General features: G+C 39.7%; 1 protein-coding gene across 2 annotated transcripts in view; it reads right to left on the reverse strand.

Moving 5' to 3' along the window:
- PRDM10 (PR/SET domain 10) overlaps positions 1-23,954 on the reverse strand; it is a 159,288-nt gene that overhangs the window by 18,071 nt on the left and 117,263 nt on the right. For both annotated transcript variants that reach the window (XM_036745030.1, XM_036745029.1), the window contains 7 exons: positions 13,479-13,658; positions 12,429-12,539; positions 10,939-11,139; positions 9,636-9,779; positions 8,979-9,149; positions 5,002-5,142; positions 3,441-3,615 (listed from right to left, as the gene is read on the reverse strand). In XM_036745030.1, the coding sequence (XP_036600925.1) occupies positions 3,441-3,615; positions 5,002-5,142; positions 8,979-9,149; positions 9,636-9,779; positions 10,939-11,139; positions 12,429-12,539; positions 13,479-13,658 (1,123 nt within the window). The remainder of the gene's footprint in view (positions 1-3,440; positions 3,616-5,001; positions 5,143-8,978; positions 9,150-9,635; positions 9,780-10,938; positions 11,140-12,428; positions 12,540-13,478; positions 13,659-23,954) is intronic.

The following is a 23,954-nucleotide window of genomic DNA, read 5'->3' on the forward strand; positions in this document are numbered from 1 at the left end:
CTCTTATGCACCTATCATATGTTATTTTGTATTGTAGCTATCTCTACATACCCCATATGTGAGAAAAGAAACTTGTCTTATCTCAACTTTGTATCTCACCAATTACCTAACTCAGTGTTCTGTACACGATAAGCACTTAATATTTGCTGAATTAAATATCTATTTTATAAATGATCAGAGATGTCAAGTAACCCATCTGAGGTCATACAACTTGCAAACTTGGGAATGAAATACAGGTTCTTAGATTCTAAATGTGGTACTCTTTCTACTACTTATGATGAAATCTTTTCTGGCTAATTATATTTGTGGCTCTTAACATCGGAGGTAAAGTAAGAGAAGCCAACAGACACTTAATTTTAGACACCTTGGTGATGATGATGAAATGCAACTAAAAGTGATGTGACCAAGAAGACTGTGGAACAGTTGCTTTCTGAAAACTTTCCAATCCAAAATCTTTAAAAAAAAAAAAAAAGTAGGGGTGGATTATGTGCCAGATACAGAATGTGGCAGGTAAAATATGAAAATCCTTGCGCTGACAAAATTAGGCTAGTTTTTCTCTAAACGATATTGAAACCATCCTTGAGACATTAGTTGGCTCTGGGGATTAAAAGCTCAGGCTACTGACATCACTTCCTTGTCACCTGAGTAAAAAGCAACCATGAAGAGTTCCAGGTGTTCTCTCTGATGTTTGGCTCTTGAAAAGTAACTGGCATTTGAGGCAAGGGATCTTCACTCAGCAAAATCAACTCAAGGCATCCTCAATGTCTATCCTTATTGAATAACCTTCTCCCGAAATAGCTAAGCAAATTTCCTTTTGTTAACTGTTGAGCGATGTATGAGTGTCTCATTTTGTTACAATATTGAATCTAAACTATCGGGTAACCAAGCTTAATCAGGCCCAGCCCAGAACACAGGGTAATTAATTACAGCTGATTCCACAAGATAAGAAGACAGAACCCCTGTACAAGGTTAACCTCATGAGTGAACTCCAGAAAATGTTAATATTTATGCCATCATTAAGTGATCCTGCTCTCAATCAAATCCATGCATCCCAACCACTCTATAGAAGCAAAGTTTCAGAATTGTGTCACAAGGTCTGATTTCCCCATGGCAGTGGTAATTCTGCCCAAACCTGTTGGGACCCCCAAAAAAAAGGAGTAGATAATGATTCTGCCCAGCCACCATGAAATAAAGAAGGTGGTAGGATAAGGAATTATGCAGGAGTAAAAACATTCTGAATGCAGTATAGAGGGCCATAGTCTAGAAGGAACAGAACAGCAGGTATACTGGAAAAGAAGCTGGAATTCCCACCAGGGTAAGTCCTTTTCTCCAGATGTTACTTAGAGCAAGGAACTAGCTTGGATGAACCCACAACCCCCAATGCATGGAAGTTGAAGTTGCCCAGAAACTCAACATCAGAGGTCTGTGTAGCAATGGAAAAAGAAGAACCAAACAATGAATGGTGAAGAAAGAAGAAAAGCTGCAGCAGCTAGCTGGCACAGTGAGTAGAGCACCAGCCCTGGAGTCAGGAGGACCTCAGTTCAAATCCGACCTCAGACACTTGACACACTTACTAGCTGTGTGGTCCTGGGCAAGTCACTTAACCCCAATTGCCCTGCCTTCCCCCTTCCAAAAAGAAAGAAAGAAAGAAAGAAAAGCTGAAACACCAAAATATCAAGAAAGAAAGCCTGCATAAAAACCTAACATGCAAGCACCAAACCAAGAGACAGAAAACTTTAAAAAAAAAAAAAGAGTAAAAGTTTAAAGAGAAATCAACATACTAAACGAATAATATGAAAGAAAGAAAATCAATATTGTCTAATGAAGATCAAAATCCTATAGACCCTGCAGAGATCACTGAATGGCAGCAAGATATTCCAGAATGGCTCAAAAGAGAGAAATAAAATTCATAAAACAGATTAGGTCTGCATTTACACAAAAAAAGTTCTTGATGCATAATTTTAAAATACAAATAAATATCAAAGGAGGAAAATTTGAACACATGATGGGCAATTTCCCCCAAAGAGCAGAAGTTTATCAGAGAGGGACAAAATGCAAAAATACCAAAGTATAAGAGAAATTAAACACAATATTAAAAGATATATAAATTCTATATAATCCAACATATCTGACCTTGAAAACAGGATGTACAGGGGGGCGGAGCCAACATGGCAGCTAGAAAGCAGTGACTCGCCTAGGGCTCTCCCCCAGGACCCTCCAAACACTGATAAAAAACGGCTCTGAACAAATTCTAGAATTGCAGAACCCACGGAATAGCAGAGGGAAGCAGGGATCCAGCCCAAGACAGCCTGGATGGTCACTGGGTAAGGTCTATCATGCACGGAGCTGGGAGCAGAGCAGAGCTGAGCCCAGCATGGGCTGCACCTGGACCAATATCAGACTGGGATCCAGGAGGAACAGGCCCTAGCACCCTGAATCAGTGATTTGTGGCAGTTACCACACTTCTCAACCCACAAACACCAAAGACAACAGAGAAGGTTAGTGCGAAAAGCTGCTGGGACAGAGTGAAAAGAGTTTGTGGTTTGGCCACCACCCCAGGGACAGCGGGGATGCTGCAGCTACAGAACTACAGCTGCAGTTGGTTCCAGCCCCAGGCCCACCTGGTGGGAGGAATTAAGTGGCAGATCAGAGCAGGAGTGCAGAGCCTGCTTAAGATCTGAGTCGAGGTCTGGGTTGGTGGTTCTTGGGAGAGGAGGAGCACTGGTGTGGCAGAGCTTGCTGTATAAAAATAGCTCTGAAAACAACAGCACATTCTCTCAAGCTTGGAACAAAATACTCTCTACAAGCAGTCATACCCCAATGAAAAACTCAAGGGTCAAGTAGTTGGCTGGGAACATGGCTAGGCAGCGAAAACAGACTCAGATTCAGACTCAGACTTTGGAATCTTTCTTTGGTGACAAAGAAGACCAAAACATACAGCCAGAAGAAGTCAACAAAGTCAAAGAGCCTACATCAAAAGCCTCCAAGAAAAACACGAACTGGTCTCAGGCCATGGAAGAGCTCAAAAAGGATTTGGAAAAGCAAATTAGAGAAGTAGAGGAAAAATTGGGAAAAGAAATGAGAATGATGTGAGAAAACCATGAAAAACAAGTCAATGACTTGCTAAAGGAGACCCAAAAAAATACTGAAGAAAACAGGATGTACTGAGTCAAATAAATTAAGGATCATATGTTGCCCAGAAGAACATGACGATCAAAGGACTAACCTACCATAAGGTAGGAAATAACACAAAACTATCCTGAACTTCTGAATACAAGCAACAAACCACCAATTGAGAGAATCCACAGACACCCACTAGAAGTCCAAACATCAAATTCTGAGATGTGTAGTAGTTAAATTAACAATTTCAAGAAATTAAAACTAAAAGCTAGAGGAGCTCAGCTCTAGTGCCAAAGGGTCATTCCTTTATCATTACTCACGATAGCTACGGAAGGAGCTCCAGGTATTAGGCAGATATGTGTGCTGAACTGAGGAACTCTGTTGTTGCTGCTGCTGGAGAGTCTGCCCTTGTGCTGAAGAGTTGGCTTGCATATGAGAGGGGCTAAGCCCTTGCTGAGACTGCTGAGCAGATGGACTCAATGGCTGACCAGCTACCTAGAATTCCAGAAGGGAAGAATATATTAGCTTACTTTCCAGTACAGTTTCAAAACACAAACTTCTGAATTAAAGAAATCCAGTAGGAATGACAATATTGCTAAAAATACAGAGCTATTCAAGCAATGTTAATTTTGGTAAAATAATAATTAATAGCAAACAATAAGTTATAATTAAGCTTTCAAAGGAATATTCTTTTGAGTTTCTAAAAAAATAATAATACTTTTGTTAGAGAAACAAATAAAAATGTAATTATCTCCATTACTAGGGTTAAATGACTTTAGAGATTAAGTCATTTAACTGTTAACTGAAGTTAAATGACTTCTCTATGTTACATAGACAATTCATAAGAGAGGTCAAAATAGAACAAGAGTCTTAGCTTCCATTATTCTGCACTAGATTCTCTCATTTGATAGCAGTAGAGGGACAGAGTTCCGCATAAGGCTGAAAAACAACTATGCACAGACACACACACAAGGAATATTCATATTCTGTGAGGAAAAAAAAAGAAAAACTATCAATCAGCCACAGGGGGAGAGAAGGAACAAGAATTTATTAAGAGCCTACTATGTGCTGGGCACTATGCTTAGTGCTTTACAAATATCTCATTGGATTCTCACAAGAACTATGCAAGGCAGGCACTATTATTTTATAGTTGAGAAAACCAAGGCAGACAGATTAAGTGACTTGCCCAAGGTCACAGCCAGTAAATGTCTGAGGCTAGATTTGGACTCTCTGAACCCAGGCACAGCACTCTATTCATCAAAAAGCAAAAAAACAACTTCTCCTCTACACTATGCTATGACATCTCTACTATCACCTCATCATGGTATGAAGGTCACCTTGGGTTGTTAAAGAGCTATGCCAATGGAACATAAGCTTTGGCAGGTACTACCAAAGCAGTTAACCTTTCAGCATGGTGCTAGTGATAGACTGCATGTCTGTTTTCTTAGGAATGGCCTAAGTTCAGACAGGCTCATCACCATTTTGACTAAAGAATGATGAATTGTTTGGCCCCGGTTACTCTTAAAAGTTAAATTTATAGAACAGTGACAATCTGTGTTGCTGGGAGTATCCATACTGATAAAATTACAAATCTTTGAAGAACTGAAATCCAGTACTACAGGAACCATCTTTAATAGCAGAAGTAAATGACCACATCTAAATTTGTTCACCATCCCAGAGTCAACATTCTGACCAGTGGCTAGGCTCTTTAAATAAGATCCAAGGACACCCAATATTCCTCATTAATAATCATGACAAATGAGATCCAAGAATGCCATAATTGCATATGGTATCTCTTCAATCTCATTAAATTACCTCTTCATGGACTCTGAAGCCATCTTCATTTTGACCACCCTGGTGAGTAGATATGGAGAAAGTTACCTGGGATGAAGATGGAGCTGGGGTGGTAGGCTCAGCGACCTGGATGTGCTGCACCTGAATGGCATGTTGGGTATATGTCTGAGGGTCATGGAGCTGACCAACATCCACTGTCGAATGCTGAGACTGATGGGGTGAAGTGGCCTGGAGGAAAGTAAGGCAGTCCCAGCAATTAAATGCTTGTTGATAAATAAAGAAAGCCCCTTTACAAAGAATAGTTGTTTGAAACAATGTCCCTCCAAAAATATACAGGTGATAAAGGATGTCAACTATATCTCATTGCCCCGAGAGGTCTACACCGAAGCTGAGATAGCAGACATGAAAAGGAATAGTGATTGCTTGAATAGGAAATTATGTTTTTATTACATGTAACTTTAATATTATTAAATGTTGAGGAAGGAAAACAGACTCCTCTTAAACTGAATGGGAAAGACCAAATAAGGATAGTGAAGATCATAGAAGATTAAAGGGACAACTCTGATGACACAAAATTTAATAAGTTTTTGCACAAATAAAAACAATGCAGTTAAAATTAAAAGAAAATAATTAAATGGGAAAAAAAATCTTTGCAGCAATTTTATATAATAAAGGTCTCAAATCCAAAATATGTAAGGAACTGATTCAAATTTGTAAAACTGATTCAAATTTATAAATGAGCCATTTTGCTACAAATGGTCAAAAGCATTGTATGAATGAGAAGCTTTCCAAGGAAGAAATGCAAGCTAACAATAAACATATTAAAAAAATCATTCCAATCATTAGAAAATTCAAATTAAAACAGCTCTGAGGTTCCAATTCGTACATAAGATTAGCAGAGATGACAATTACGGGAAAACAAGGACACCAATGCACTATTGATATGAATTGGTCTAGCCATTCTGGAAAGCAATTTGGAGCTAGGTCCAAAAGAACTCATTAAAAGGTATATGTGCATATTCCCCATGACCCACCAATGCTACCTACTAGCCCTATACCCCAAGAAGATCAAAGAAAGAGGAAAAGAAACAGTATGCACAAAAGCGTTTGTAGCAGTTCATTTAGTTCTCCTAAAGAACTGGAAACTAAGAATGAGTCCATCAATGGGGGAAGGGTTGAAAAAATTTATAGTATATGAAAGCAATGGAATATTACTGAACTGTAAAAAATGATGAAACAGACAATTTCAAAGGATTCTGGTAAGTATAAAGTGATGCAAAGTGAAATGAGCAGAATCAGCAGAACAAGTTATACTATAACAACAACACTGAAAAGAAAAGAAAAATCAACTTTGAAAGACATAGAAACTGATCTGAGGCAATGACCAAACCGTGATTTCAGAGGATAGAGGGCGCAGCATGCTTCCTGCTTCCTGACAGAATGATGATGGACACAGAATGGATACAGAAGAAAAGAGATATTTTTGGACACGGCCAATGTGGGAATTTCTTCTTCTTGGCTATGTATATTTGTTACAAGAATTTTGTCTTTCTTTTTTTCCCCATACTGAAGAGAGGAGTTTCAGTGGAAAGGAGTAGAGATAGTATAAAGAAAAGAAAAAAAAAGAAAAAGTCACTGAAGCATTTTTAAATGAACAAAAGAGAACAGAAGGAAGGCTAGAAAAAAGAATCACAAACAAGCAGAATAGCTTTGAAAGTTACATGCTGAATTTATTATATATTTAAAATTAAAAGCAAGGTGTACATAACAAAGATCTGCAGTTTCATGTACAATTTTCTTTTACTGCCCTACAAAGTATTTGGAAAAGTTTAATAATTTAATAATTTAAAAGTTTAGCAAAATCAAAAAATAAAAACTATAATTGTCAACTCCTTCCTACTCCCAAACTGAATGAAAAGCTTACAGGGATCAAAATTTCTTGCCTTTAATTTTTTTTTTCCTAATTAAAAGGACTGGAAGGAGAGAATATTATTAGCCTATAACTAATAATCCACTGAGCAGATAGGTGGAGCAGTGGATAGAGAGCAGGGCCTGAAGTCAGGAAGACCAGAATTCAAGTGACCTCAGACACACTTACTAGTTGTGTGACCCTGGACAAGTCACTTAGCCCTGTTTGCCTCAGTTTCCTCATCTGTAAAATGAGCTGGAGAAGGACATGGCAAACCACTCCAGTATCTCCATCAAGAAAACCCCAAGTGGATTCATGAAGAATTGGACGTGACTGAAAATGACTGAACAACAACAAATATTCATTAGACAGTCAGGATGGGGTCTAAAGCAGTCACCAGCCACAAGACGAGGTAACAGCACCAAATCTGAAGTTCTGCTATTAATCATGGGACTTGGTGTTTTCAGCATTTAAATGGGGATAAATGTTGTGTTTTAAATGTATTTCCTCAGATCAGGCAGCACTATAAACCCTCTGATAGGAGGTTTTCTTCATTTGGCTACTGTCACACAATAGAAATGGCCTACTAAATATAGTCTCTTATCCAGAAGTTAAGATTAAGGATGGCCTTTCTTTAAAAAAAAACAAAAAAAGGCACCCTAAATTACTCTGGCTCTCACTGATTGGCCAACAATAGCTCACAGGCCCAGATTGACTCAGAGTGAGTGTAAATAGCAGTCGTTTCTGTTTTGTCCAGAAACCGAGGGTATTCCCCTCCCAGATTGATTTTTTTTTTTAACTACGTAAAGAGGGCCCATTTTTTGGCTCATTTCTTACCTTGCCTTAATCAATGAATGGGTGCTGCCTCAGTCAAACTGAGATCTGTTAAAGACCTTAGCTTAAAAAAGCCAAAGTCCCCCACTGCATCCTGGGCCATCTCCAGTCACCCTGATCTATATTGCCACTGGACCCAAATGACTCCAGAGGAAAAAGTGAGGCTGGTGGCTCTGCACAGTCCTGCCTTATTTAAATCAATTCACTTTCTTGCCATGGCATCACCTCTCTGATGTCATGATCCTCTTCAAGAAAGACAAACAACAACAACCTTTTTGAATTGAGAAGACTAATTAGTTGCCTTCTTTACTGGCTCTCCCTTTCCTCTGAGTGAATGTACAAGTGATATGACACGGCTAAATGGATTATCAAGGACAAACAGAAACAATACACAGCAGTTCTACCATACTAAAAGGATATTAGCCAAACTGCTAAAACCTGGTCAAAATTGCTCTTCATAACTCCTCAATAAAACAGATCACCAAATGAACCCTTTATCAATTCATTATAAAAATATCTAGCATTTACATAGTGCTTTAAGGTTTGCAAAAGTCTTTATAAATATCATCTCATTTTATCCTTACGATATCGCAGGGAGGTAGGTGCTCTTAAAATCCCCATTTTACAATTGAGGTGAACAGAGATTAAGTGATTTGTCCAGGGTTACATAGCTAGTATGTGTCTGAGGCAGGATTTGACCTTGGGTGTTCCTGCCTCCACATCCAGCCTCCACAATTTACCTAGGTCTCTGGAAAATGGTGATTCAGGAGAACAATTTACATATATACGCTCATTCAAATGCCACTTCAGCAATGACCAGGACTAGCATGTAATAGAAGTATTCAAACTTGCTAAGAGAGCTGTCCAAAAGTGAAATGGGTTACATTGGCATGTAGTCAGTCCCCAGCTCACTGGAAATATTTGAGTAGGCTGGATGACCCTCTATTAAGGAAACTGGGAGGGATGTGGGACCTCATGGTCTAAAAGTTCCCTTCCATCTCTAAGACCTTGTGATGGAAACAGGACCTCCAAACTTTTCAACACTACCATGCTGTTAAAAGCAGGCACCCTACAAATCTCTAATGGACTTTGTCTGAATGGGTTATTTCTTTTGTATCTACAGATCTGAGTCACATTCAAAAGAATAGCCTCTCAGAATCCAACCCTTCCCTAGGAATTGGGCTTCTAGTTGGAGTCCAGTTTACAGACTGAAATTTACAATGGTCCATGTCAATCTGAGAAGTGACAATGTTGAACCTGCTAGAAGTAATTTTAACAGAAATAAGTCAAAGATGGATATAGAATAAATGATATACAGAACCTGGGCTACTTGCACCACCTGAAGCTGTATATGCTGAGGTTGCTGCAGACCAGTTGTAGACTGCGATACAGGGATATACTGAATTCTCTGGTAGTCCCCCTGTGGGGTTCGATAATCTGTTGTAAGGGTCTGAGACAGTTCTGTCATTGCTTGGGTCAGCAGGTCTGTTGTCTAGAGAAAAGCACATAAAATACACTGATTAGTAATGCTTCACTAGTTTAGAATTATTTTGGTGCTAAAACACAATTGGTTGGCTTTACTAAGAGATTTCATAGCTTACAGTTTTGAAAGACCCTCAAAACCAAACCTGAGCCTAGGTAGAAATCTATGAGAGAGAGAAAATAGGAAACAGCATTTGGTTCACTGTCATGAGCATGACATTAATAGTTATTAATGAAGAGCCAAGGTCTAGAGTGCCCTTACAGCTCCCTCTCTGGAAAGAAGAAAGTCTTGGAAAACATAAGCTGATGTCCAGGGCACACAGAAGAACGAAGGATTCTGGAATCCACCTAAAGCCCAAGTATAGCTGGAATCACTGCTGGTATGTTACCGATTGTTCAATTCAATAAGCATTTATTATAAGTGCCTATTATGGCAGTAAGAAATAAGCATTAGACACTGAAGGAAGAATAAGATTTGGAATAATTATATCCTTACCACTACAGTCTCCCCAGTTGCACTATCGGTGGTTAAAACGGCAGGGGTGGCACTGATTACGGCTGTTGTTAGTGGAGCGTGTATTGTATTAGGGAGCTGGGCAAACTCAGGATGCTTCTTTCTGATGTGCTGTACCATCTTGGTCTGCAGGGATTGAGAAAAAGATAAAAGAGTTACTGGCAGATTGGCTTAAATTACTTTCAGACTTTCACATGTAAATCTCCCAAGTCCTCTAGTCTTCCATGTCATCCTTCTTTTCAAAAATTGCTGAGAGGAGCTGGCCTAGGATAGACAGGAGCAGAGCCATACTGGCATAACATTTTGGAGAGAAGAAAACAGTTAGGGTTGAAGGAAAAAAGGGAAATGATGTGGCAAGGCCAGAACCCCTCAGAGCACCTTCTTTAAACGTCCACACCCTCCTTGGAGTACAAACCATCTTCAACTCTCTTACGCCCTCCTTCTCCATCCACCCCCAGACCCAGGGCACTTTGAAAAACACCAGTTTGGGCCCCTGTAAATCTAAGTTCTTTGATTACCTAAACTATGTGCAAACAACTGTGAAATACAGGAAAACTCAAGATCCAGTGGAAAAGAAAATATCAAACCAATCATCACCATTATCATAAATACCACAATCCTCTTACTTCATGGCTTAGGAAGTTTTCCTCCCCTATCTATAAGTTTATTTATATATCCCCCTAACAACTCTGAGAAGTAAGGAGGATAAATATTATCCCCATTTCACAGAGAAGGCAATTAAGGCAGACCAGCTAGTATACGTCAGAACCAGGACTTGACCTCAGGCATCCTGACACAGTCCAATATTCTATACCCTCTACAGAATTAAGATTACCAGAGAGTTCTCATTTCCCTAATAGTTCTAAGTCCTCTTCAGCATTTTTCCTATACATTTATGTTCTATTTTGTCCTATCATTATTGGTTTGCCTACTGCATTTCTCTTACTGGATTGTGAACTACAGAGGCACCCACATCTGTGCTATGTGGGTCTCACCCAGTGTAGTGCTCCCAACACAGCAGGCACCTAACTGAATTTTCTCTTTACATCCCTAGCTGTAAGTAGCCTCTGGCTTCAGGGACAATCTCCTGTGCCAAATGAGTTACAAGAATATTTTCTCTTTTTTCTACCCAATTCGGGAAGAGCTAATCAGGGAAATTTCAGAAACTCTAGCGTGATACTGACATTAGCCAAAGACACAGAGAGAGAAAGACTGAAGTCACCTGCTTCTCTATTAAAATTCTGCAATTTAAAATAATCCCTAAAATAATCCCAATCCCTCTTACCTTGCTACTGTACTGCTTGGAGCAGTGGGGGCAGCAGACAGGAGGAGTAGCTATTGTGCCAGTCAGCTGAGTATGGGTGCTCAGCATAGGGTCTGGTTCTCCAGGGCCAGCAGGACGAAGTTTCCGGATGCTTGGAGGGAGCTCAGCTCCCGGATGGTTCTTCAAGATGTGGGCTTTCCGCTTGCTAGCACTTTTGTAAACCTATAGAAAATAGTCATTTGACATAACTGCAGTAAACACCTCTAGTCTATTTCCTTAAAACTTACCCATGGACCCATTCAATTACAAAACTGGTATCTGGAGAATAAGAATGGTTTTATGTAATGACAGTGAAAATCTATTACCAATTGTGATGAGAACATAATATAAACTAGAACAATGACATAATAGGAATTAGATATACTCGGCATCTTCCCAGAACTTACATAACAAAGGCAATACCAGTGCATAGTCTAGAGTGAGAGGCCACATACATAGAAAGAGAAAGCAGCTCTCTATTCATAGAAAAATGAAATTTTAAAACTAAAAGGGACTTAATCCATCATCTAGTCCAGTCCCTTTCTTTTACATATGAATAAACCGAGGTCCAAAGAATGTAAGTTACTCACTTATTCTCACACAGCTAGTTACCTACAATCTGCTTTTCCTGACTCCCAATCCATTTCTCTCCTTCTCCTACATATTGCTGCCTCCCATAGCTGGCCCTGTCCTTTGCCAATCTGTGCTAATGACTGCAGCTCTCAGATGACAGATGTCATGTTCATGAGGACCCATCAAAATAGCAAGCCTAATGATCCCCTTTCATGCTTCACAGTGAGACTTTCTCCAGCTATCATTTGGTGAAGTTTTTCTTCGAAACTCAATGTGAAATAAATAAATGGTTTTTTTTTAAAGAAATTCAATGCAGTCTTCACCAGCAAAACTGAAGATTTATCTTAACTCCACAAAAATAAAGTTCTAGATAATATAACCAAAGTACATTAGAGCACACACATGCATTCATGCACGCACGCACGCGTGCGCACACACACACACACACACACGTTTTATGAAAGTAAGCCCTTCATCATAGCTTTTCCAAATATGCAAAGTTCCAAATCCCACTGTAGAAAGGGACCATGATGTTCACACTTAGATCAATAGGCTCATTTTTTTTAATCATGATTTTAAAAGGAATGCAAAAAAAAAAAAGGAATGCAAACATAGGGCTTTTTCACTAACAGCTTTAATATGCAACTTTCTGCCCTTCTCTTAGAACTAAAAGAAGGGAGAAAAGGAAGAAATCAAGAAAGATACAGTAAATCAAGTTATTATTTACTAGCAATTTTCATTTAAAAGTGAATCTATCTTGAGCCATTCATTTCTGTATGGAAAAGTACTGAGAGACAGAGAACCATCTGCTAAGAGCACTCGTATGTTTGTACATGCAGACAAACTGGCTGCAAGCAAGGCTCCCACAGAGCCTGCTGGGATGGGTATCTTTCCTTTACCTTATCACAATACTGACAGAAATAATCACGGTTGGGTTTGATGATGGGCAGAGTTAACTCAGGCACTTCTTCTATCTTCATATCTGGGTGCCTCTTTGATAAATGGTTCACCTAAATGGAAAGAGCAAAAGAGAGCAGAGATCCTATTAGGACCAGCGGCTGAGTAAGCATCTCTGATCTTGGACACTAGGAGCTGGAATTCTCTGATGCAATGCACAAACACAATAACGCATTTGGCCAGAAACGGCAGCACCAGACCCGTCTGACCCCAAGGGGTTAACACTCACTTGCAGCCAATTGCTGAAGGTGAACTGGGTCACTGTGGATCCCATTAACAGTCGTTGGCTGAAAGAATTGCTGTTGGAGAAAGCAAAATCACACTTGCATGAATTTCCTTTGGTGGACTCTCCTGAAGCAAATTTATCTTTCATTCTTTAGTGACCCAGCCCTTCTGAGAAGGATATAAAGGCTCTGAATTTTAAGTGCCGCTCCATGATTTTTTGCCTCCTGGCAACATTATTTTCTGCAAGTGTTAATAAGGTCAGTAATGAATTATCAGCAACAGAATGCCTATCCTGTTGTTTCCCCTGAACCAGAGCTCACACACCCTACCTTGGGAGGCAAGGTATCCCCACCCAGTACTGTTTCATGTCTAAGAGAGAAAGATTCAAAAAGAGAAAGACAAAGAGGTAAAAAGAAAATAACCAAAAGGGGAAGATCAAAAAGGAAAACAAAGTGCAAAGAGAATGAAAATGGAGGGAGAGAGAAAAAAGAGTAGAAATACCAAGTAGTGAATAGTAGCAGCTCAAACAGGAAAAGAATAAATGGAAAGAGAGAAAAAAGGAAAGAAGCGGCAAAGAGGGCTGAAAGTTCAGCCCCCCTAATTCAGAGTAGTCTTTTCATCAGCTTCCCAGCACTCCTTGTTCTAAACACTGGATACCTGCAGATAAAAATAATTTAGTCCCAGAACATAAAAAACCATTTCTGTTAGCAGACAATTTTGACAATGAGATTAGAAGACCGAAGAGGCCTGCAGGTTCCAACACTAACCAGCATGCCTCGTCTCCGGAAGCCCATCATGCATAAACGACACTTGAACGTGAAGCTGTCATAGTCCGTGGAGGCAATTCGAGGCTTGAAGGTCTTGGAGCGGCTGATGCGATCAGCCTTCTTGGCTTCTCTCTCAGGGTTGTGCATCCTTTGCATATGCTCCCGTAGTTTGTCTTTTCGCTGTTTCAAGAGGGTTAAGAGAGAAACAGAGAGACAGAGAGAGACAGAGAGAGAGAGAGAGAGAGAGAAAATAAAAAAACCATACCTCAAATTCTATCATTTAGCACAATGCCTAATAGATATGTCACTTAATATATGCTAACAGACTGACTGACAGTGAAAAGGAGTAGACATCAAAGACAAGATGCTTACGTTGCTAGAGTCTGAGACTCACTAAAAACTCATTCAAAGTGTTTGAGAACTACGGTGTCAAAAAAGGCAATAGACTGAGGCCTGGTTTGAATCATGAACTATTGTGTAAATACTGATTTCGAAGGGAAAGCTTTAGCTTTTAAGCACAGGATCTCTAGTAACATCGGGAATGAGTCTGGTATTGTGAAAAAGATGGCAAAGGAGATAAGTTTAGATTTATAGACCTCCTTTTTCTCCAGAATGACAAGCATGTTCACAAGCACAATTCTTTATTTAACAGTATTTCATGTGATACAGAGAAGTGTTTCTGTTGTTAATAGACATAGAAATTGAAGCAAACAGACTGAATTTTTGCCCAAGATCACAAATACTGTCAGTTGTGGAATGGTGCCTAGAAAACTCTAGATCTCCTTTCTGAATAATCTAATCTAGTCATGCAAATGAGAATGAACCCAAAGGACCAGAGAGGGTAGAAAAATTAGATTGTGTCAAGACTTCCTTAAAACCTCAAACCACAACATCCACTGTTAATGATGCTCACTACTATTGAATGTATGGTTACACTCATACTGGGTCATACTAATCACAGTTTTTGTGATCTTAGTATTTTCAGCATCTCTGCAAAACAAAATGCAATCCCTCAAATGCATGCCTCTCTTTAGTGTGGCCCATAAATACCAAACTTTAAGTCACTGGGCAAAAGTAACAAGCTGGCTCAGAAATTTAAGACACCGAAGAGTACTACATACCTAGAGAGCCTCAATGAGGCCTCTAAAATAAGAGCAACTGATGATTTCATCTTTGAGAAGGTAGAAGAGAAAGTAAGGTACTGGTGCTGACCAGGAAAGAGGAATCAAATTAGCAAAATGGAAATAATGAGAACCCTTGGGAGGAAGTGAACAAAACATTCTAGAGTTCATGACTGATAAGGAAGAGGAGATCAGGCATAATTTCATGGTAATCCAAACTTTGGGAGGGCAGAATTCAGAGGCAATTGGTAGAAAAGCTACCATGACCTGATATTCTAAAAGGAGAATCAGTCAAAAATGGTGGGAGGCTCTCAAAATAGAAATTCTGATGAAACACATGAGTCTGATGAGGAAGAAAAAGAGGATGGATTTAAAGAGACCAATACAGCCACCAAGGGAACAAATCAACCAACTCATAATTTTAAGGAGACATCAACAAAATATCAAAAACATCCGAAACAGAACTAATTTTCCTATTTAAACCTGCTCTTCTTCCTAGCCTCCTTCCTCTTGTTGATGGAATCATCAAACTCTTAGACACTGAAGCTCAAAACTTCACTCTTTTCTTAGTCTTCTCTTTTATCACCACCACCTAGCATGATTTAGCCAGTTGTCATGCCCTGTCAGTTCTACCACTACTACACGTATTAATCACCCCCCATCTTTTTCACTGACTCACTCAGAACTCCTAATCACATGCAAAAACATTTACATTGCCACCATCTATGTCTCACCTATTTCAATTGGCTAAGCAGTCTTCCCGAATCCAGGATCCTTTCTTTCTAGTCCATCCTAACCCATGCAAAATAGTCTTCCCAATACCTAATTCCTAGGCACCTCACAGTCCTATTGAAAAACCTTTGGTGTCTCTCTAGTGACCATAGAATAAATTACAAACTCCTTAGCTAACTTCTTATGGCCTTCTGTAAGAGATAGCAAGAACATACTTTTCCAGACTTAACTCATAATTTTCCCTTCCCATAGACCTATTTAATATTTATTTGTATATTGTAGTAGCAATTAGATTTGAAGATCTTTCCCACCCATTAATAGGCCATGTGACCTGCTTACATCACAGGAAGCCTAAGTTACATGTGGTAGGAGGAGCTTCCTGACAGGAAAAGGAAGTTATGTCACAGAAAAATGAGGAGAGAGAGAAAGATGTTATGGCTGCTGGGTGGCTGCTAATGGCCACCCTCATGATTGTTAGAACTGAACAGGCTGACTTAGCTGTACTGTGAGTTTGTTTTGGGGAAGACCCCAGCAGGAATTCAGAGAGGTTTTGGGATGGCGAGGCTCCATGTTGTGATATTCTGTATTGAATGTTTTGGGTTCCTTGCTGTTATGATGAAGTGGACTCTGACTGGCTGTGGGAGCCAAGCATTTGGCTGTGGGATATGGTTCTCTGGTGTCTGAATAAATGGTTTACTTCTTCTACCTTCTATGTGGAGAGTCTCATATACTTTGCAATACAGAATTACACAGGCATATTCGCAATTATCATTGATGTTGTGTTTATTGCCTTACTGTTTCACATACATGTTTTACTTTTCTCACGCTACCAGAAGCACTGGATTGTACCTTTCCATTTAGGGAAGAGAATGGTTGTTTTTCACCTCTGTATTCCCACTACCTAGCAGAGTATGATGTATATAATACAGTAAAAGTTGAGCAAATACATGTTGAATTGAAGCTGCAAGCGAGTCAACAAGCATTTATTATGTGCTTATCATGCTGTCAGTCATTGTGCTAAGCCCTAGGGATACAAAGAAAGGCAAAAACTGTCTCCACTCTCAAGGAACTTACATTCTAATCGGGCAAACAACTATCTACATACAAAGTATACACAAGGTAAACTGCAGATAATCTCGAAGAAGGACTAGCATTTGAGGAGGACTGGGAAAGTCTTCTTGTAGAAGGTAAGACTTTAGCTAAGACTTGAAGGGAAGCTAGGAGGTGATGATTACAAAGAATATAGCAGAGATAGGAAGAAGCCAGTGAAAGGGCATGGAATGAGAAGAAGGTGAGGAGAAAAACCAAGAAGACCAGTGTGATTATATCTTAGAATATGTGGTGGGGAGTAAAGGGTAAAATGACTAGCAAAGAAAGGAAGAGTACATGTCATGAAAGGCTTTAACAACCAGATGATTTCATGTTTGACCCTGGAGGTGATAGGGAGCCACTGAAGTTTACTGAGTAGGGAGGTGACAGAGTCAGACATAAACTCTAGAAAAATCACTTATCAGCTGAATAGAGGACAAACTGGAATAGATGAAGAACTGAGATAAAGAAACCAACCAGGAGGTTATTTTAATAATCTAGGGATGAGATAATGAGGGACTACACCACGATGGTAGTAGTACCAAAGGAGAGAAAGGGTCAAGTATGAGAGATGTTACAAAAACAGACCTGACAAGACTTACCCACAGATTGGATATGGCAGGTGAGAGAAGGTGTAAAGAGTTAAAGATGAAAGCCTGGGTAACTGGGGAAGATAGTTGTGCCCTCAGTAATAGGAAAGTTAGGGAGATGGGAGAGTCCTGAGATTGGTAGATTAAAAGCCACCAGAAACTCAACTGGATGAAAAATATGAACTGAATGACCATCAAAGAAAAAGTAACCCAGTAGCCAAGTGGTGGTAGAGGAAAAAGGCTGGAAGTGGCAACAGGGAACATAAAGAATATTCCAACTCCCCCACCATGACCAGTGATTTGGGGGAGGGGAAAAGGTATGAGTGAAAGTGTAACTGGCATTGGAAAGAGAGGCCAGGGTTCCTGCAACATAAACCAGATTTCAGTGAGTGCCAGAAGATGGAAGGAATCTGAAAGGAAAATGTTTAAAATGAAAGCAAGCTTGTTAACTATGGAGCAGGCATTCCAGAGAGCACAGCGGAAGGTAGATATGAAGTAGGTCACTGTTGGGGTGTGGGGAAGGGTCGAAGAGGAAGATGGCAGCAAGCAGGGGTGGACAGGAAATGGGGTTTGTACAACGACAGCTAGGGGTTCAGAATCACTCAGATGGGAAGAGTATGGCCGGGTGGAAATATGCTAACCATTGAAGAGTGAGTTCAGAATGACTGTTGACCAACTGTCACCAACAGGCCAGGAAGCACAAGAGCCCGAAGAATGGCAGCACTCCACAGAAAAACCAGTCCCGCTTCTAGCTAAGATCTCACAGCCATTATGGGGTAAGTGGATCCTGTGGAGGAAGGGCCAGTCATCCCCATCAACTGCCACACAACTGCTACCCACAGGGCAGGCAAGCTCTCCTGGCTAGAGCAACAGAATGCAACATGTGCCCGGCAAGTCAAGCTATCACTGCCAAGCCCTGACCACCATCTTATTTTAGACACTGACAAAGATAGCCCAGGACCCCAAACTCTAGAACCTTGGGAAGAGCAATGATTCCAGCACAGCAGCCTCAGTCATCATCCCAGGAGGCAGCCCCCGTGCAGATGCAGTCGAGGCACTGCTCCTGTACCTGCTGAAGGCCCTGAGGAGAAAGCTCCTGCCACGAGTCATTGGCAGTTCAAGAGGAGGCACTGCCATATGCTTTACTGCTACATGCTAATGGCCTTTCAGTCTGACTAACAGCTGAAGCCTTCCATATCTACTGCCTCCATTAGAATGTGAGCTCCTGGAGGACAGGGGTTGTCTTATTTTTCTCTTTCTGTCCCCAGTCCTTAGCATAGAGCTTTGTACATAGTAAGCATTTAATAAATGCTTTTTAAATTTTTAATTCATTCATTCATTATTAATGACCAGAGAGAAGTTCATTGAGGGAAGGAGATGATTAGACAGTTCAGGGCCTTCCATCAATGTCCAACTTTGTGACAGGTGGTAGAGGGAAAAGTCTAGAAGTGGCAACAGGGAACACAGGTGGTGACGTTGAGGCTTGTGAGTTCCAGGAAGCTCACCTCACAGCAGGTGAAGGCACAGACCAGGGGAGGATAGATGGGAGGCAGGAGCTGGATGGGAGTTGGCTCTGGTTGGGAAAGTGCTATAGAAGACATACGGCAAAGACAGAAGCTATAGGCCTAAGGCCTAGGTCAGGGCTGGTGCAAGACACCTCAGGAAGACTCCGGAGCAAGAAGACCAAAAGTGGTAATGGGCCGAGGGTCAAAGTCACAGAAGGTTGGATCACAGGACAAAGCACTCACTGGGAAGTCCCAGGGGAAAAGACAAAGGCCATAAGCCATAGGCCAGCAAGGACAGTTAACAGAAGATGACGTCAAAAGAATGGCATAATCCTATAAGTATATCAAGAAGACTAAAGTCCATTATAAGTTGAGGCTTTCTTAATTGCTTGAAAAAAAGGTGGGTTCTCTAAGCCATGTTGGATTAAAGTACCAATCAATCAGTCAACAACCACGTGCCAGGCACTGAAGTAAAGTGCCAAGGATACAGATATATAGAATGAAACAATCCCTACTCACAAGAAGCTTACATTCTAATAGAGAAGACAAGTACATACATGTATATAAAAATACAAATAAAGAGAATAAGTACAAAGTAGTGAAACATAAGGCAGTTAGGGAGGAAGGGCACTAGAAGGTGATGACATCAGGAAAGGCTTCATATAGAAGGTGATGCTTGAGTTGTCTCCTGAAGGAAGAGTGGGATTTTATGAGGCCAAGGTGAAAAGGGAGTACATTGCAGGCATGGGAACAGCCAATGAAAAAACATGGACATGGGAGATACGGAGTGCCATACATGAGTGACAGAGGGAAAGCCAGTTTAACTAGATCCCAGAATGTACAAGGAAGAGTGTTCAATACAACTGGAAGGATGAGTTGAAAACAGGTTGTGAAAAGCTTTAAGAGCTAAAGGAATTTGTATTTTATCCTAGAGGCAATAAGGAACCACAAGGAAAATCATACTGGCAGCATGGTACAGAATGGACTAGAATGATGAGAGATTTGAGGCAGGAAAATTAATCGGAAGGAAGGGACAGGATCATTGCTTGAGATGGACAGGAGGGTAATACCGGCCAAATGAGAAATGGATGGATCAATTATTCTACTTTTTTTCTATTCTCCCCAACAAGGAAAATTATTTGCAGGCTGGAAAATACAGAAGAATTATGGTTAACAGGGAACCGAAATTCAAAATAAGAGAGAATGGAAAGCATCTAGCTACCCTCAATAAGTGGACATCACCAAACCCACACAAACTATATACTTACCTGTAGATATGAAAACTAAATCACTATACATGAACTTTGAAAATTAAGGGAAAAGTGCTACAGGATTGGAGATTAGAAAATGCTATCTCAATTTTAATAAGAAATACGACAGATTACTCAAATCATAAACTAGTGAACTTCACTTTCCTTCACAGCAAAAACTATAGAGTACATTATTAAAAGATGATTTGTTAAGTATTTAGAAAAGTAAAAAGATAAGCATTACAAACCAGCATGAGTTCATTAAGAACCAATCATACCACACTAACCTTTTGTTAAAATAGGGTTATTAGATTGGTAATAAAAGAGAATGCTAAGCCTGGACTGCAGCAAGGCATGTAATTATGTCTCTCATGATAACATTTACAGACAAGATAGAGAAATATGGACTGGATGACAATACAGTTTTGGTGGATTCTCACCGGGTTGAATAACTAGACTCAATAAATGGTGATTGATGGCTCAACCAAAAAGTGTTACACAAGGCTCTGTAATTAGCACTGACTTAGATTAAGACATAGATGGAATATTTATCAGGTTTGTAGATAATATGAAGCTAAGGAAAATGGTCTATAAACTGATTGACTTAAGACTCAAATAGATAATAACAGGGTTAGAATAGGTCTAATCTAATGAGACTAAATTAAACAGAAATAAATATAAGGCACTGCATTTGGATTCCAAAAATCAACTGCACAAGTATAAATGAGAGATCTGTTTGGGCAACAATCAGTGTGAAAAAGACCTGGAGTTTTAGTGGACTTTTAGCACAAGATAAATGAACAAGATAATATGGCAATCTAAAAATATGCAATCTTAAGCTAAGTTAATGGAAGTATAGTGTTTAGAAAGGATACAACTATCTCACTATATTCTCCCAAACAGACTACACCTGCAGCATTGTGTCTAGTTCAGGGCACGATCTTTTAAAATAACTTTTTTGTGAGGGAGGCGGGGTGGGGGGGCGGGGGCAGGTGGGGGGAACGGTAGCCAAAATGGCAGAGGAAAGGCTCTCCTGATCTCTCCAAAATTCCCCTCCACACAACTTTAAATATTGCTTCAAAACAAATTCTAGAGGAGCAGAAACCACAAAAGGACATGGTGAAACAATCTCCCAGCCCAAGACAACTTACAAGATTGAAAGGTATGTCACACCAGGGTGAGAGTGGAGCAGAGTCCAGAGCAGGCCAGGCCCCAGAAAAACAACAGCAGGCCTGGGGGGTGACTGAATCAGTTCCAGCAGCAGCAGCAGCTTCCAGAGCTCTCAGTCCACAGACAATAAAGGATTTGGACAATTTGTCAGAAGGAGATACAGGCGTCCCTTTACTGGCTCTAGGTACAGGATTCTATTGCATTGCCAATACACAATGCAGGTCACAGTCCTAGGACAAAGAGGAGCGCTAGTATGCCAGAGCTTGTGCTGCAAGGAAATGGAGACTCCGGTCACAATTCTAGCATGGAAAAGAGTACGTGTGTTCCCTCACAGACCGGAGCACAAGCCAGAAAAGTAGTAAATATACTTCTCCTTAAATTATACCACCTTGGAAGAACTGAAAACTTATAGATCCCAAGAACTAGCTCTACAAACAGCTAAACAAAATACCTGAAGCTTGGGACAGTGCCCCCTCCACCCTGGGAAGTTAAAAGTCAAGAAATAAGCTGGGAAAATGAGTAAACAAGAACAACAAAAGAACCTGACAGTACAAAGTTATTATGGTAACAGGGAAGATCAAAACACAAACTCAGAAGAAGAAAACAAAGTCAAAACTGCTATATCCAAAGCTTCAAAGAAAATTGTGAAATGGTCTCAGGCCCAAAAAGAACTCCTACAAGAGCTCAAAAGAGATGTTAAAAATCAAATAAGAGAAGTAGAGGAAAAATTGGGCAAAGAAATGACAGTGATTCAAGAAAATCATGAAAAAAAGAGTCAAAAGCTTGGTAAAGGAGGCACAAACAAGTACTGAAGAAAATAACACCTTAAAAAACAGAATAGGCCAAAGGGTAAAAGAGGCACAAAAAAAAACCACTAAAGAGAAGAACTCCTTAAAAAGCAGAATTGGCCACATGGAAAAAGAGGTACAAAAATTCACTGAAGAAAAGAACTCCTTAAAAAGTAGAATTGGTCAAATGGAAAAGGAGGTACAAAAGCTCACTAAAGAAAATAATGCCTTAAAAATAAGAATTGAGCAAGTGAAAGCTAATGACTCCATGTTGGAAGGAGATGAGACATTAAGAAAAAATAAAACAAAGTCAAAAGAATTTTTAAAAATAGAAGAAAATGTGAAATATCTCATCTGAAAAACAACTGGCCTGGAAAATAGATTAAGGAGAGACAATTTAAGAATTATTGGGCTACTTGAAAGCCATGATCAAAAAAAGAGCCTCGACATCATCTTTCAAGAAATTATCAAGGAAACCTGCCCTGATATTCTAGAACCAGAGGGTAAAATAGAAACTGAAAAAAATCCACTGATCACCTCTTGAAAAAGATCCTAAAAGAAAAACTCCTAGGAATATTGTAGCCAAATTCCAGAATTCCCAGGTCAAGGAAAATATATTGCAAGCAGCCAGAAAGAAACAATTCGAGTATTATGAAAACACAATCAGGATAATACAAGATCTAGCAGCTTCTACATTAAGGGACCGAAGGGCTTGGAATATGATATTCAGGAGGTCAAAGGAGCTAAGATTAAAACCAAGAATCACCTACCCAGCAAAACTAAGTATAATACTTTGGGGCAAAAAATGGATTTTCAATGAAATAGAGGACTTTCAAGCATTCTTGATGAAAAGACCAGAGCTGAATAGAAAATTTGACTTTCAAATACAAGAATGAAGAGAAGCATGAAAAGGTAAACAGGAAAGAGAAATATAAGAGACTTACTAAAGTTGAACTGTTTTGTTTACATTCCTACAAGGAAAGATGATATTTGTAACTCATGAGACCTTTCTCAGTATTAGGGTAGTTGAAGGGAATGGAATATATATATATATATACACATAGACTAGACAGAGGGCACAGGATGAGTTGAATATGATGGGATGATATCTAAAAAATAAAATTAAGGCGTGAGAAAGGAATATATTGGGAGAAGGAGAAAGAGAGAGAAAGAATGGGGTAAATTATCTCACACAAAAGAAGCGAGAAAAAGCTGTTATAATGGAAGGTGGGGAGGTGAAAGGGAATGAGTAAACGTTACTCTCATCAGATTTGGCTTAAGGAGAGAATAACATACACGCTCAAATGGCTATCTTATCCTACAGGAAAGTAGGGGGAAGGGGTTGAGAAGGGGGATGATAGAAGGGAGGGCAGATTGGGGAGAGAATAGTCAAAAGCAAACACTTTTGAAAAGGGACAGGATTAAAGTAGAAAATTTAATAAATCGGGAGCGGACTAGGATGGAGGGAAATATAGTCTTTCACAACATGACTATTATGGAAGTGTTTTGCATAATGATACATGTATAACCTATATTGAATTGCTTGCCTTCTCAAGGAGGGTGGGTGGGGAGGAAAGAAGGGAGAGAATTTATAACTCAAAGTTCTAAAAACAAATGTTAAAAATTGTTTTTACATGCAACTGAAAAATAAGATATACAGGCAATGGGGTATAGAAATCTATCTGGCTCTACAAGAAAGCAAGGGGGAAGAGGATAAAGGAGGGAGTAATAGAAGGGAGGGAAGACTGGGGAAAGGGGCAATCAGAATACATGCCATCTTGGGCTGAGGGGGGAGGGTAGAGATGGGGAGAAAATTCGAATTCAAAATCTTGTGGAAATGAATGTTGAAAACTAAAAATAATTAATCTTTTTTAAAAAAAAAGAAATTATTAAGGAAAATTGTCCTGATATTCTAGAACCAGAAGTAAAATAAAAATGGAAAGAATCCACCAATCACCTCCTGAAAGAAAACCGAAAATAAAAACTCCCAGGAATATTATAGCCAAATTCCAGAACTCTCAGGTCAAGTAGAAAAATACTGCAAGCAGTCAGAAAGAAACAATTCAAATATCATGGAGTCATGGTCAGGATAATACAAGATTTAGCAGCTTCTACATTAAAGGATCAAAGGACTTGGAAAATGATATTCCAGAGGGCAAAGGAACTAGGATTACAATCAAGAGTCACCTACTCAGCAAAACTGAATATAATCTTCCAAGGGAAAAAATAGG

The sequence above is a fragment of the Trichosurus vulpecula genome, chromosome 2 (genome assembly GCF_011100635.1).
Source record: "Trichosurus vulpecula isolate mTriVul1 chromosome 2, mTriVul1.pri, whole genome shotgun sequence".
Taxonomy (NCBI): Eukaryota; Metazoa; Chordata; class Mammalia; order Diprotodontia; family Phalangeridae; genus Trichosurus; species Trichosurus vulpecula.